This window comes from Dendropsophus ebraccatus, chromosome 14 (assembly GCF_027789765.1).
Source record: "Dendropsophus ebraccatus isolate aDenEbr1 chromosome 14, aDenEbr1.pat, whole genome shotgun sequence".
Taxonomy (NCBI): Eukaryota; Metazoa; Chordata; class Amphibia; order Anura; family Hylidae; genus Dendropsophus; species Dendropsophus ebraccatus.
This window is the reverse complement of record NC_091467.1, coordinates 19406006-19419206: the sequence shown is the minus strand read 5'-3', so window position 1 is coordinate 19419206 and position 13201 is coordinate 19406006. Positions and strand designations below refer to the sequence as shown.

Below are 13201 nucleotides of genomic sequence, written 5' to 3'. Positions count from 1 at the left end.
TTCCAGTGCTGTAACTTTGCCCTCTGCTCTGTGTCTCATCACCTTGAGTGGCACAAGTCTTCTCCGACAGAATCCTCAAGATGAAATTATATCATCATGTTCAGCCCGCAGCAGAAGTCCAGACAGGTTTGGAGATCTGATGGGCCATGGGCTGAAGGTTCCCCAATGTTGCTTTAGGGTAAATTCACACGGGCGTCTCGCATTAAAAAAAACGCAGCTAATCCGCAGCTAATCCGCAATACATTTATTATTCTTATTATAATTAATACGTGTATTGCGGATTAGGTGCGGATTAGGTGCGGATTAGCTGCGTTTTTTTATGCGAGACGCCCGTGTGAATTTACCCTAAAGCAACAAAGCCCATTCATTAGATTAGACTGTAAGACACTGCCCTTTGTATGCATCTAAATTTATTCATTGGGAATGATACAGATGAATGCAGTAGGTTCCCCAGAGTCATATGGGGTCAAGTAAAGAAAAACTGTACATATGGTACCCATCCTGTTACATCCTGTTCTACCTCTTCTTAAGCTGTGAACGCTTAGATCCATGTCTCAAGAGGATGTGTGTAGTTCAGTGGATAGGTGTCAAAGCTATTTATATATTTCTTACATATACACATAAAACAAGATAGCTCACTACAGGGAAATCATTAAAGAAGAAGTCCCATGCAATAAAAGAAAAAAATGAAAGGCAGGGGGTACAGGAACATAATAAACAAAGTATACTTACCTATCCTCGTGCTTCATATCGCCACTACCGAGTCCAGCTGACAGCCGCAGGCCTCCTGCAGCTATTCCAGCTGCAGCTATTGATAAGCGATTGCCCCCGCTCAGCCAATCAGTGACTGGGACAGGCAAACGCTTAGGTGGGCCGCAAGATCTGGGAGTGGCACTATGGAGGCACAAGGACTGGTAAGTATACCTTGTTTATTATGTTCCCGCACCCCCCGCCTTGCTTTTTTAATTTTATTTTAAGAACCACTTCATAGACAAAATTGTTTATGGAATATTTCTTTTTCTCCTTTAAATGTGAAAAAAGCCTCTATTTGTCCAGGCTTCTGAATTTTTTCCCTTCCTTATCCTTTGACATAGCTTAAGTATCCAGGACTGTCTGTGATTCATATTGAAATATACTGCCTCTTGACACTAAGTGACAGAAGAGAAACATTGACCATGGCCTTGGTTGCTGGCTGAGGGATACCAGATTCCTATAAATCAATGACAATCTATCATTGGGCCCTACAAGTCCCACAGCCAAGCCGTTCAGCGAGGCCCATGGCTTCTGTACACAGGAAAATGGGCAGTCTCTAGTTTCAGCTTTAGCGATTACTGGGAAGTCAAATAGGAACCTTGGAAAGGAGCAGAGCTGGCAGAGCGGCCTCCAGCTATCCGTACAGGTAGAGGAATCTTCTCCATCAGCTTTATAAGGCTTATTCATTAGGGAAAGAGCTGACTCTGGCACTACCGAATGTGAAATCCCATTGAACCTGACACTAACACTTGTTAAGCTAACTGCTGGAGAGGGGCTTCCACTGTGTATCTTCCCAGGGTGCATAGCTGTAAATTGAAATGATGTATGGTTGATATTTAAACAGTAATAAAAACTTGGCATGGTTTGCAGTTACTTCTTATACTAAGCTTATTTGTAAATGGGGTCACCGGTTGTTAGGGCTACTTGAAAATAACATTAGTGGAATAAGGCGGCATGTGTATGTAATGCAGGATTCAATGTCACTGCTGCACTCCCCTTCATGCTAAGGGTACAAACACACACACCGTATAAGCAGCAGATACGCAGCAAATACGCAGCAGATATGCAGCAGATACACAGCAGATTTGATGGTGCAGATTTGATGCTGTGTTCAGCTATTTAGATCTAATCCGCTGCGTATCTGCTGCGTATTTGCTGCGTATCGCAGCAGTAAATACGCTGCGTATACGGTGTGTGTGTTTGTACCCTAAGGGTGTGTTCACACTGAGTAAAACAGGCGGAATTCCGCAGCGGAGTCCCACCTGCCTCAGTGTGTCAATAGGAAGCCTCGCTCTCTGCCGTAGAGGGTAGGACTACCACCCCCTGTGCACTGATCCACCCCGCTCTGTTGGTATTAATTAGAAGGGGTGTAGGGTGTAGAGATTAATAAGAAGGGGTGCTTCCTGGTGTAGAGATGGGACCTTGGACGTGAAGTTTCAGGCCTGCTCAACCAGTCACCATCAGAGGAACGTTATGTCCCAAATCCTGTCTCTACACCAGGAAGTGGCTAGGGACTGGAGCAGCGGATGGCTGGGACCAGAGCTGGAGCCGTGGAGGTAAGTGCACATTATTTTTTTCACTCACCGCCTCGCCAGCAAGTTTGAAAAAAAAAGCTCCATGTGGTTTGTTACCCAGTTTTTCCCGAACCCTAAAAGGTAAATCTGCCTACCATATCTAGGTAGATTTATAATTTTGCAGTTCTAGCCTAACATGGTAGATTTGTCAATAACAGCTTCCCAGGGATTCTTACCCAGCTTTTCCTGTCTCCTGGATAACAAATCTGAACAGTTATTTAATAATATGAGGATGGGGGATTTAGTCAGATATGGAGGCCTGGGAACGTGGAGAAACAACCTGTGTGGACCTGTAATGAAGGATAAATCATACCTCCCAACTGTCCCAGATCCAGTGGGACAGTCCCAATTTTGGCGTGATGTCCCACCGTCCCAAACACAGCCCCCATGTGTTCTGCTAAAACCCCCAAGCTTAGCCTCTGCACCCCGCTCTCTCCCCCATAGCTCGACGTCACTCATGCACACAGAGAAGGGAGAGGAGACACTGGAGGACAGAGGAGCCCAGCTGCAGAGGTGAGTATATGGATTACAATGGCTACCTGAAGGGCGGGGGGGGGGGGGGGGTGTTCTATCAGGGGGCACCGGCTACATGGGAGGGGTGGTTACTACCAGGAGGCAGTAGCTACATGGGAGGGCTATATGGGGAAGACAGAGGGGTCTAACTACTATATAAAGGCACAGAGGTGGCTTATTTACAATGTGAGGGCAAAGAGGGGCCTAAGTACTGTTTGAGGGTCCACAGTGGGCCTACTCACTACATGGCGGTATAGAGTAAGCACGGTTACAGTACGGAGCAATATAGATGAGGACTTTATACACTTTGTATAAATGGTGAGGATGGTGTAAAAACAAGAAGCCTAAAATGTTTGTCTGGCAGATTCTTCAGAGACGAGGCACTGCCAGGAGTGGTTTTCATGATGGATGGGCCAGATGGAGGAGAAAAGAAAAAGTGATCAATTCCGATCAGAGAAGACTCCCCCTGTGAGTCACTGAATGTAGCTGTACTGTAATCACATATATGGTGTAAAGAGCCTGTGCACCATTTGTATCTACCTCCATATGGGTCAGTGTATGGGGAGATACTGGTCTTTGTATAATGGATGTTATGTAGTAATGGTATAGGGGTATAAGTCACTATGTGGTGAAGGTGTGGGGATAATACTTGTTTCTTGTATAATAATAGGTGATGTGGATATGGGTGCGTGGCTATAGGGGCATGGCGCATTGCTGTGAATCCTGAACGCCTCAGTGATATCCTGTGTATCATCCGGCATCAGGTCTCCATTGTGGCACCGCAGTGTCGTCACTCAGCTTTCCCAGCAACCTGACCTGAATATCTGTTTTGCTGTATATAGGGAGATTTATCACTCTGTAATTATATGGTTGTCACTGTCATGGGGACATTACCTCTTCACCATAATATAGGGGCTGCTGTCACTATTCTTGAGTCAATATTAATGAGAGGTTGTGGCATATACATTACTTTATCATAAGTATTACACTACATCATATACTATCTGCTCCTGACCCCCACACACGCACACGCATTGCCAACCCCAAGATGGCGGCGCCGGTATCCCCAGCCCACACCATAGAGCAAGGGGGCGGATGCACGCCGCTCACCTCGGAAGTGCTCAGCTCCAGCATGGAAAGAACAAACCGGAGCCGCCGCCACAAGTAAACTCCCGGTGTCACTATGGCAGCGCTCGTCAGATTAGGAGTAAGTAGCTAAATACGAGAACACCCCTCCAGGGGCGAGTTAGTGGTATAATCCGCAGTACCCACAGTGCTGATAGTCCGGGTTCATTATGCGAGGCGGGGGGTGGTGTGGTGCACATTTAGGGGGAAAGATATAGAGGGTGACACAAGGTGACTTTCTATTGCTGTGTCTATATCTGTCATCTCTGCATTATATACCTGTTTAATTTGCTACTTTTAGTTATACAATGTTGTGTTGTGTAACGTGTTATGTAACCTACAATGTTATAAAACCTATATATATATATATATATATATATATATATATATATATATATAATATCATTATGCCTGTCACGTGTTCCTGACTATTGCACTGATATGTTTGTATTTATAATTTATTACATTGTGTATATGTTATGGTGCTTACCTATATCTGCATACAGCAGTGTTCACACCTGCGTTGTATATTGCGGGTTTTTTTTTTTTTTTTTGCGCCAATGTTGGCAATATAAGGGCATTGGCATACCGTAATAACGGATACGGATACCATTGGCTGCAATGGGTGTATACTGACTCATAACAGCAGTGATTTGCAATCAGTAGCTCTGCAACGGTTGCAAAACTACAACTCCCAGCATGCCCAGACAGCCGATGGCTGTCTGGGCATGCTGGGAGTTGTAGTTTTGCAACAGCTGGAAAGCCATAGACATCAGGATTACAGATGCTGCTGCAAGGCGTTGCCATTAGTATGGCGTCCATAGAAGTGCATAAGCCCTCTGTTGCTCTGTAATTTCCAGTTCTATATGTACAGATTAGGGGAAAAAACATGGCCTCTTCCGTCAGATGCCAAATGTATGGAAGCATTGTAAATCCCCTCCAAATAGTTAATTGCATTTCCTTGATCAACCACAATGTGGTGACTAATGGATCCTCTTTAGAAAGCAGAAAACTAGTCTCCCATTAGCCAGACCTGGTGAAAGGGGATATCCAGCGAAAATCTTTCTCTTTCATATCAACTAGTTTCAGAAAATGTGTTCATTTTTATTTCAAAATCTCAAGTCTCCTACTGTCACATAGCAGTTGTTCGTGCCACACTTGTCATGCATCCTCCTCCCTCTTCATGAATAATCAATGCTGCCTGGCCTCCTGCTCGCTCAGCTGTTAGATTGCAGATCAGTCCTCTGTAGGCTGTTTATGTCTGAAAGAATCTTTCCTCTGTAATGTGTTGGAGCTGTGGTCTAGGGGTAACTCGCCTGTCTAGAGACCTGACAGCAGGTCATTCTCTGGTTTAAATCCCCTGATGGAAATTAAATCAATGTCTTTTTTTTCCTTATTATTGTATCATTTTTAAGGCTATGTTCACACACACAGTATTTTTGCTCAGTATTTTGCAACCAAAACCAGAAGTGGATTGAAAACACTGAACGGCTATGTTCACACACTGTTGAAATTGAGTGGATGGCTGTCATTTAATGGCAAATAATTACTGTTTTTTTTTTTTTTTTTTTTAAAACAATGTCCGATATTTGCCATTAAATGACTGCTATCTGCTCAATTTCAACAGTGTGAGAACATAGCCTTTCTGTGTTCTCAATCCACTCCTCGTTTTGGTTGCAAAATACTGACCAAAAATACTGTGTGAACATAGCCTTAAAAATGATACAATAATGAGGGAAAAAAAAAAGACATCTATTTAATTTTCATCAGGGGATTTGAACCAGAGAATGAACTGCTGGCAGGTCTCTAGACGGGTGAGTTACCCCTAGACCACAGCTCGAAAATAAGGTGACTCGAAACTCGCCAACCAGAGTCGCAAGTTGCAGTAGCCGCATGTGGATGAAATAGTGCCCTCTTGTGGTGGCCGGTGGGCACACAATTTTACTAATAAGTTGTGCAACAATTGGCCGCCATGTGTGGGTGTGGTTTCATCTGCATGCTGCTGTCGCATCGTGGAGAACCCCTTTAACTACATTTAAAATTCAGATTATCATTCTGCATTGATACTACATTGTGTTTGATGGGGCCTAAATCTAAAAAAAAAAGAAATTAGCAAAAACCGCATGTCTTTTATTGTTGATTTCACTCTATTGCAACATTTCCGTAACAGTCTTCGAATGGTAGAGATGTGACAGTGCGCAGCATTGTACTGTACTATAATAACATGTATGTGATGTATGACCCCCTCCCTATAATTGATCACCGTTCCCTTAAATTAACTTCAAAGTTGGTTGTGATGACTTATGGACGCTTTTCTGCAAAATTTAGCTCCGAGCTGTAACGCCACAGGCGAATATCCTGCACTGACATGAACCCAGATGTGGGAACAACAAACATCTTATCCCTCTGTATGTTCATTCCATGTCATTGTGCTATGTTTAATGTATACATAGGCCATGCTGACTGTTACAGCGCGGTTATATACCCATTTTTATTTTTTTATTTTTTTTAGTTTTGTTTAGTAAACATTTTTTAGGTTACATAAATATATAATATATATAAATATCAGTACAGTACATACATATATAATATAAAATAAATATTGTATATGTGTGTGTGTGTGTATATATATATATATATATATATATATATATATATATATATATATATATATATATTTTATAGGAGGGATAGGGAACCTTCCGCCCTCCAGCTGTTGCAAAACTGCAATTCCCGTCATGCCTGGACAGCCAAAGCAGAAGCTTTGACTGTCCAGGCATGATGGGAATTGTAGTTTTGCAGCAGCTGGAGGGCCGAAGGTTCCCTATCCCTGCTATATACCATAATACTTTCTTATATGATGTATCGATTGTATGATGATTGTACTGGCACATATATCTAAATAGCTAACCGTGTCAACGTCGCGGTATAAACTGAAACAGGAATCGCTAAGGTATATATATATATATATATATATATATATATATATATATATATATATATATAATCCTAAATATAGTTATTTTTGGGATGTGCTATAAGAAATCTTCTCTTCCATCCATCTGAATGGTGGAACACCCATCAAGAACAAGGCCAGTTTGTGTTATCGCCATGCCTAAGTAGTGTACTCTGTTTCACAGCAAGTGAATAGTATGGCAGCCGAGCATGCAGTCAGGGCCGTATTTACCACTAGGCACCTGTGGTCCAGAACCCTAGGGCAGCACCTTGCAGGGGGGCAGCACTAGGGAGCAGGGGGAAGGAAACAACTTTTTTTTGTTTTTATTTTTCTTAGTCTCCCACCTCCTGTTCAGACTTACCAGTAAATCAGGTGTCTTTTTGAGGGGGGGGGGGGGGGGGGAAGAGTATGGTGGTATTGGTCAGGTCTAGTATGGCTGTGTTATCCAGTCACAGTATGGCGGTATTGATCAGGTCTAGTATAGCGGTGTTATCCAGTCACAGTATGGCGGTATTGGTCAGGTCTGGTGTGGCGGTGTTATCCAGTCACAGTATGGCGGTATTGGTCAGGTCTGGTATGGCGGTGTTATCCAGTCACAGTATGGCGGTATTGGTCAGGTCTGGTATGGCGGTGTTATCCAGTCACAGTATGGCGGTATTGGTCAGGTCTGGTGTGGCGGTGTTATCCAGTCACAGTATGGCGGTATTGGTCAGGTCTGGTATGGCGGTGTTATCCAGTCACAGTATGGCGATATTGGTCAGGTCTGGTATGGCGGTGTTATCCAGTCACAGTATGGCGGTATTGGTCAGGTCTGGTATGGCGGTGTTATCCAGTCACAGTATGGTGGTATTGGTCAGGTCTGGTATGGCGGTGTTATCCAGTCACAGTATGGCGGTATTGGTCAGGTCTAGTATAGTGGTGTTATCCAGTCACAGTATGGCGGTATTGGTCAGGTCTGGTGTGGCGGTGGTAAACGTGATGCCTGGAGCTATTACCCACCTATCTACCAATCCTGTGGTGAAAATTCCTTCAGACAATATGCAGACGGCTCTAATGATTGATTCATGTGGAAATTTGTTCATGTTTCAAGCTGTTAAAAACCATGAAAAACGCGATTGAGACAATGGCCCTACAAGTAGAGAAATGCATGTGACCGAAACAACGCTCCCCAATATGAGGCGTCTCCAGGTTTAGTGCCTAGGGCAGGAGCAGCTGTTAATACTGCCCTGCACTTTGCAGTATGTCAGGAGGCATATGCTGGGATACTGGAAAAACTCTGCTAGCAACCTGACTGCCGCTATTATCAGAATACCCACTCAAGGGAGCACATACCTATGGGGGAGATTTATTAAACATGGTGTAAAGTGAAATTGGCTCAATTGCCCCTAGCAACCAATCAGATTCCACCTTTCATTTTCCAGAGAGTCTGTGAGGAATGAAAGGTGGAATCTGATTGGTTGCTAGGGGCAGCTGAGCCAGTTTCACTTTACGCCATGTTTGATAAATCTCCCCCATATAATTATATATATTTACAATATTTATTTTATATATATTATATATTTACATACTGTGTATATAGTATAATATATTTCCCTATACTGCATTGAATTTTAGTGGAGATTACAAGTTTTCAGGTGAGCTGTCTGCAGGTACACCGTCCTTATGTAAATGCATAATGTATTTTACTCTCGAACGAAACGTTGTCCTGGGCCAAGAACTCTTACTTGGATGTTGTTGTTTTTTTCTATCACAGTCACCGACTAAATGCTAGTATTAAATATAGGCATACTGTTCAGTTATCCAGGTTAAAAACATACTAACGCATTTTAAGTCAAAGCCTATAAAAATTGCTTTGAAATAAACTGGTGTCAGAAAGTTATATAGATTTGTAAATTACTTCTATTTAAAAGTCTCCGGTCTCCCAGTACTTATCAGCTGCTGTATGTTTTGCAGGAAGTGGTGTGTTCTTTCCAGTCTAACACAGTGCTCTCTGCTGCCACCTCTGTCAATGTCAGGTACTGTCCAGAGCAGGAGATGTTTGCTATAGGGATTGCTCTGGATAGCAGAGAGCACTGTGTCAGGCTGGTAAGATAGCACCACTTCTTGCAGGACATACAGCAGCTGATAAGTACTGGAAGACTGGAGAAATTTTGTTAATAGAAGTATTTTACAGATCTGTATAACTTTCTAAAGCCAGTTGATTTAAAAACTACTTTCCGCAGAAGTTCCCCTTTAAGAGCTGTCTTGGGTTTGGAATGCATCAGTCTCCTTTGACCTTGTTTACCAGACAGTATTGGGAATATCTCATTACATATACTGTATATGTAATCTCATCTGACACTAAGAATAAAGGGACAGAAGCCCCTTTAAAGGGGTAGTTCACAAAATTATTATTATTTTTTTTTTTTTCATATTAACTGGTGCCAGAAAGTGCCAGAATTTTGTAATTTATATCTATTAAAAAAAATCTCAAGTCTTCCAGTACTTATCAGCTGCTGTATGTCCTGAATGAAGTGGTGTATTCTTTCCAGTCTGACACAATGCTCTCTGCTGCCACCTCTGTCTATGTCAGGAACTGTCCAGAGCAGGAGCAAATCCCCATAGAAAACCTCTCCTCTCCAGACTGGAAAGAATACAACTTCCTGCAGGGCATGCAGCAGCTGATAGGTCCTAGAAGACTTGAGATTTTTTATTAGAAGTAAATTATAAATCTCTGGCAGTTTCTGGAACCAGTTGATCTGAAAGAAAAAAAATTAGGTGAACAACCCTTTAATGTCTCCCTGGCCAAAGGAATGGCAGGGTGTTGTAAGGCTTTCATGCTGTGTCGCTGCCGCAATGTCTGAATCCATTATAAAAATGAAATAATAAAAAAATCCTGCAATGTATCCAGTTTTTATGCTTCGATGAGCTGTGAATGCACAGAACGGCTTTTACAAATGAATATAAGAAGAGCTTCGGGCCCTGACATGACACAGAGATTGTTGGCTTTAACAAGACGCCATTTATGCATGATTGCTCCATAAAATAAATAAAAGAACAGGGAGGCACGTATCCGAATAGACAAGCCCAAGACGCGAGAGCTGCGGCAGCCATACTGTATGTGTTCTAGAAAGCCCTGCAAAAACAACAAGCAACTAAAATAATACAGCTGACTCCCCTGTAGTAATAATACTAATAAACCTAAATCTTCCTTAGCTGCAAATCGTGGCAGCTAAAGGGTTAATTAGAGGGCAACTCCACTCAACTGGTCTCAGAAAGGGTCCTATTAGGCTACGTTTACACGTTTAACGATTTTGAAGCAATTTTGGTTTTTATAACGATCAGCGTTTAGACGAAGAGATAGAAAAATCCTTTTTAAGATCGCTTAAGCCCATCTAACACATCTTTGAATCTTTGAAAGACTGTTTACAGTAAGCGATCTGCGAATATTTAGCGAACGACCAACGACGATTTGAGAACATGTTGAAAGATCACAATGAATGATTTCTCGCTCGTCGCTTGATCGTTCAGTGTTTACACAAGCCGATTATCGCTCAAATGCGATTGTTATCGGGAAAATTTGAACGATAATCGTTACGTATAAACGCACCATTACACGGAGCGATTCCTAACGATAAACGATCGCAAACGAGATTGTTTATCGTTAACCTGAAATCGTTCACCATATTACACTGGACGATGGTCGTTAGTTATGATCGTTACTACGATCGTTATTGCAATCGCTACTATGATCATTTAGGGTCCGTTTACACAGATTATAAGATTTGAAGCCAAAGCCAGAAACAGACTATAATCAGAGATCAGGTCATAAAGGAAAGACTGAGGTTTTTCCTCTTTTCAAATCCTTTCCTGGCTTTGGCTTCAAATCTTTGTCAGATAATCTTTTTGTGTAAATGGACCCTTACTGATCCCAGCAATACAATGGACAATGTGCAATTACACTGAACGATTAGTGAAAAAATGCGGAACTTGAGCGAACGAATGTGGAATTACAGTGAACGATTAGCAATACTTTTAGGTTCAGATCTAAATCAACGACATACGAACGATTTTCTGATCGTTGCTTGAATTTAAACGATATAACGATTTTTCGCACAATAATTGTCCCGTGTAATAAGGCCCAAAGTACTAAAGATTTGTAATTTACTTCTAATAAAAATTAATCTTGAGTCTTCCAGTACTTATCAGCTGCTGTATGTCTTACATATCTATGTCTGTGACATACAGCAGCTGATAAGTACTGGAAGACTGGAGATTTTTTAATAGAAGTAAATTACATACCTCTGGCACTAGTTTATTTCAAAGAGTTGCCCTTTAAGGCTATGTTCACACTACGTAAAATAACGGCCGTTGTTTTCACCCGGCCGGACATGTGCGCCTGGAACTACGCCCGTAGGAATACGTTCATACGGGCTAGGCGTGAAACTACGGCCGTTGAATAATTGTGCTTCCAAGCTTGTTTCTGAGCGGGATGAAACAGGTCATTTATTTGGAATACTGCGCCCAGCCCAATAAACCACACAGAAATTTTTTTATTTCAAAATCAAGTTTAAGTTTGCAGAAATAAATACTCCGTGCGCGGCCGCATTGAAATCCACGGCCGTAGTTGGAACGTTACCGGCCGGAAATAAATGACATGTTAATTTTTCACGGAGCCGGGAAAACAACGGCCGTTGTCTGATACGTAGTGCATTGTACCGTAGTTCGTATATATTGCAGCCAAGGCATAAACCTCAAGACTACGGCCGTAGTTTTGCGGTTTGGAGGATGGCCGTAGTTTACGTAGTGTGAACATAGGCCATCAATTTTTACATACTTAGGCTATCTGCTTTCACAGCAGGGATGGGGAACCTTCGGTCCTCTAGCTAATGCAAAACTACAGTTCCCATCATGCCTGGACAGCTAGCGTGATGGGGATTGTAGTTTTGCAGCAGCTGGAGGGCCGTAGGTTCCCCATCGCTGTTTTACATGATTGATAACCACTTGAATGTGGGTGTCATAGATCTCTCACGAGGGTTTTCACCCAGTTTTTCTCATCTCCTGATCATCTGACAAGCAGGGTGACAAATATTATGGAGGTGTAGTGATATTCATACTCCTTTTCATCTGTCTTATGAAAATTGGCTTATAGTAAAGGAACAAACTACAGATTTTTTTTATTCTTCTTCTCTAGATCTTACAGGTACGAATAAGTTCCCAGCTTGCAGCTTGCAGCGCAATACAACACAGTACAGCACAGAATCTATGGCACAGGTCATGTCCTAACACAAGAAAGGTAAGTGCATGGAAGAGGGCAGGTTACAGGTGTGGCACTGTGACTCGAGTATGCTCCAAACCTCGAAGTCTCGCCATTCGATTACTGGTGCCTGAAGAAGTTGGATGCAGCCCTAGAGAATCCTGGGAAACATGAATATAGCCATAGGCTGCATCCATGTTTTTCTGGACACCTTAGGGCTGCATCCACCGGTAATCAAATGCAGAGCATTCAGGTTCAGACAGACTGGAGCCAGAGATTTGTAATTAACTTTTATTTAGAAAACTTCTAGTCTTCCAGTACTTATCAGCTGATGTGTGTCCGGTAGGAAGTGGTATATTATTTTCAGTCTGGAGAGCAGGAGGGTTTTTCTGTAAGGATTTGTTACTGCTCTTAGGACACGTAGGGAGAGTGGGGTGGCTGCCCGGGTGATCGCTAGATTGTCCAGGCAGCCCATAGCAGATAGCAGCGGTCTGCTCCCGCCGCTCCTATTCCACGAAGCGATGGCAGCAGATCGCTGCTATCACAGTCCTTTGCCTTTCAACATGTTGAAAAACAAACGACTGCAACAATCAGCCGACATCGTTCATGTCGGCTGATCGTTGCCTTCTATTACACAGAACGATTACTGTCCTATTATTGTCCAAATATAACATATAGATAGCAATGAGTGAACTTTTGGGACTATTGTGGTTCAGCAACATTCTCCAAACCCATTTCCCATTTGACTCCCGAATGTCTGGAGGCGCCGTGACAGTCGTTTTCGGCGCATGCGCAGTTCACAATAGAAGCCGCTCTGCAGCTTCACTGTTTACTGCGCGTGCGCCGATTGTCTCGAGCACGTATCCTGTTTACCGCGCAAGCGCAGAAGAGGTGACGAGACCATCGCAATGGCGCCTGCGCGGGAATTCGTCAGAAGACTGAAGACGTCAATCAAGTTCCAGGAGGCGTGGATGGGCGGCGACGAGAAGAGGACCTCATGAATAAGTTGGACTCGTCCGTTGTTTCCTATGGACTCATCTCAGC

General features: G+C 42.8%; 1 protein-coding gene across 1 annotated transcript in view; it reads left to right on the top strand.

Annotated features, from left to right (window-relative positions):
- Positions 1-3930: 3930 nt before the first annotated feature.
- Positions 3931-13201, top strand: part of UQCC1 (ubiquinol-cytochrome c reductase complex assembly factor 1) — a 69568-nt gene continuing 60297 nt past the window's right edge. Inside the window, exons 1-2 of the mRNA XM_069953137.1 lie at positions 3931-4047; positions 12095-12196. Of these exons, the coding sequence (XP_069809238.1) occupies positions 4024-4047; positions 12095-12196 (126 nt within the window). The 5' untranslated portion in view covers positions 3931-4023. The remainder of the gene's footprint in view (positions 4048-12094; positions 12197-13201) is intronic.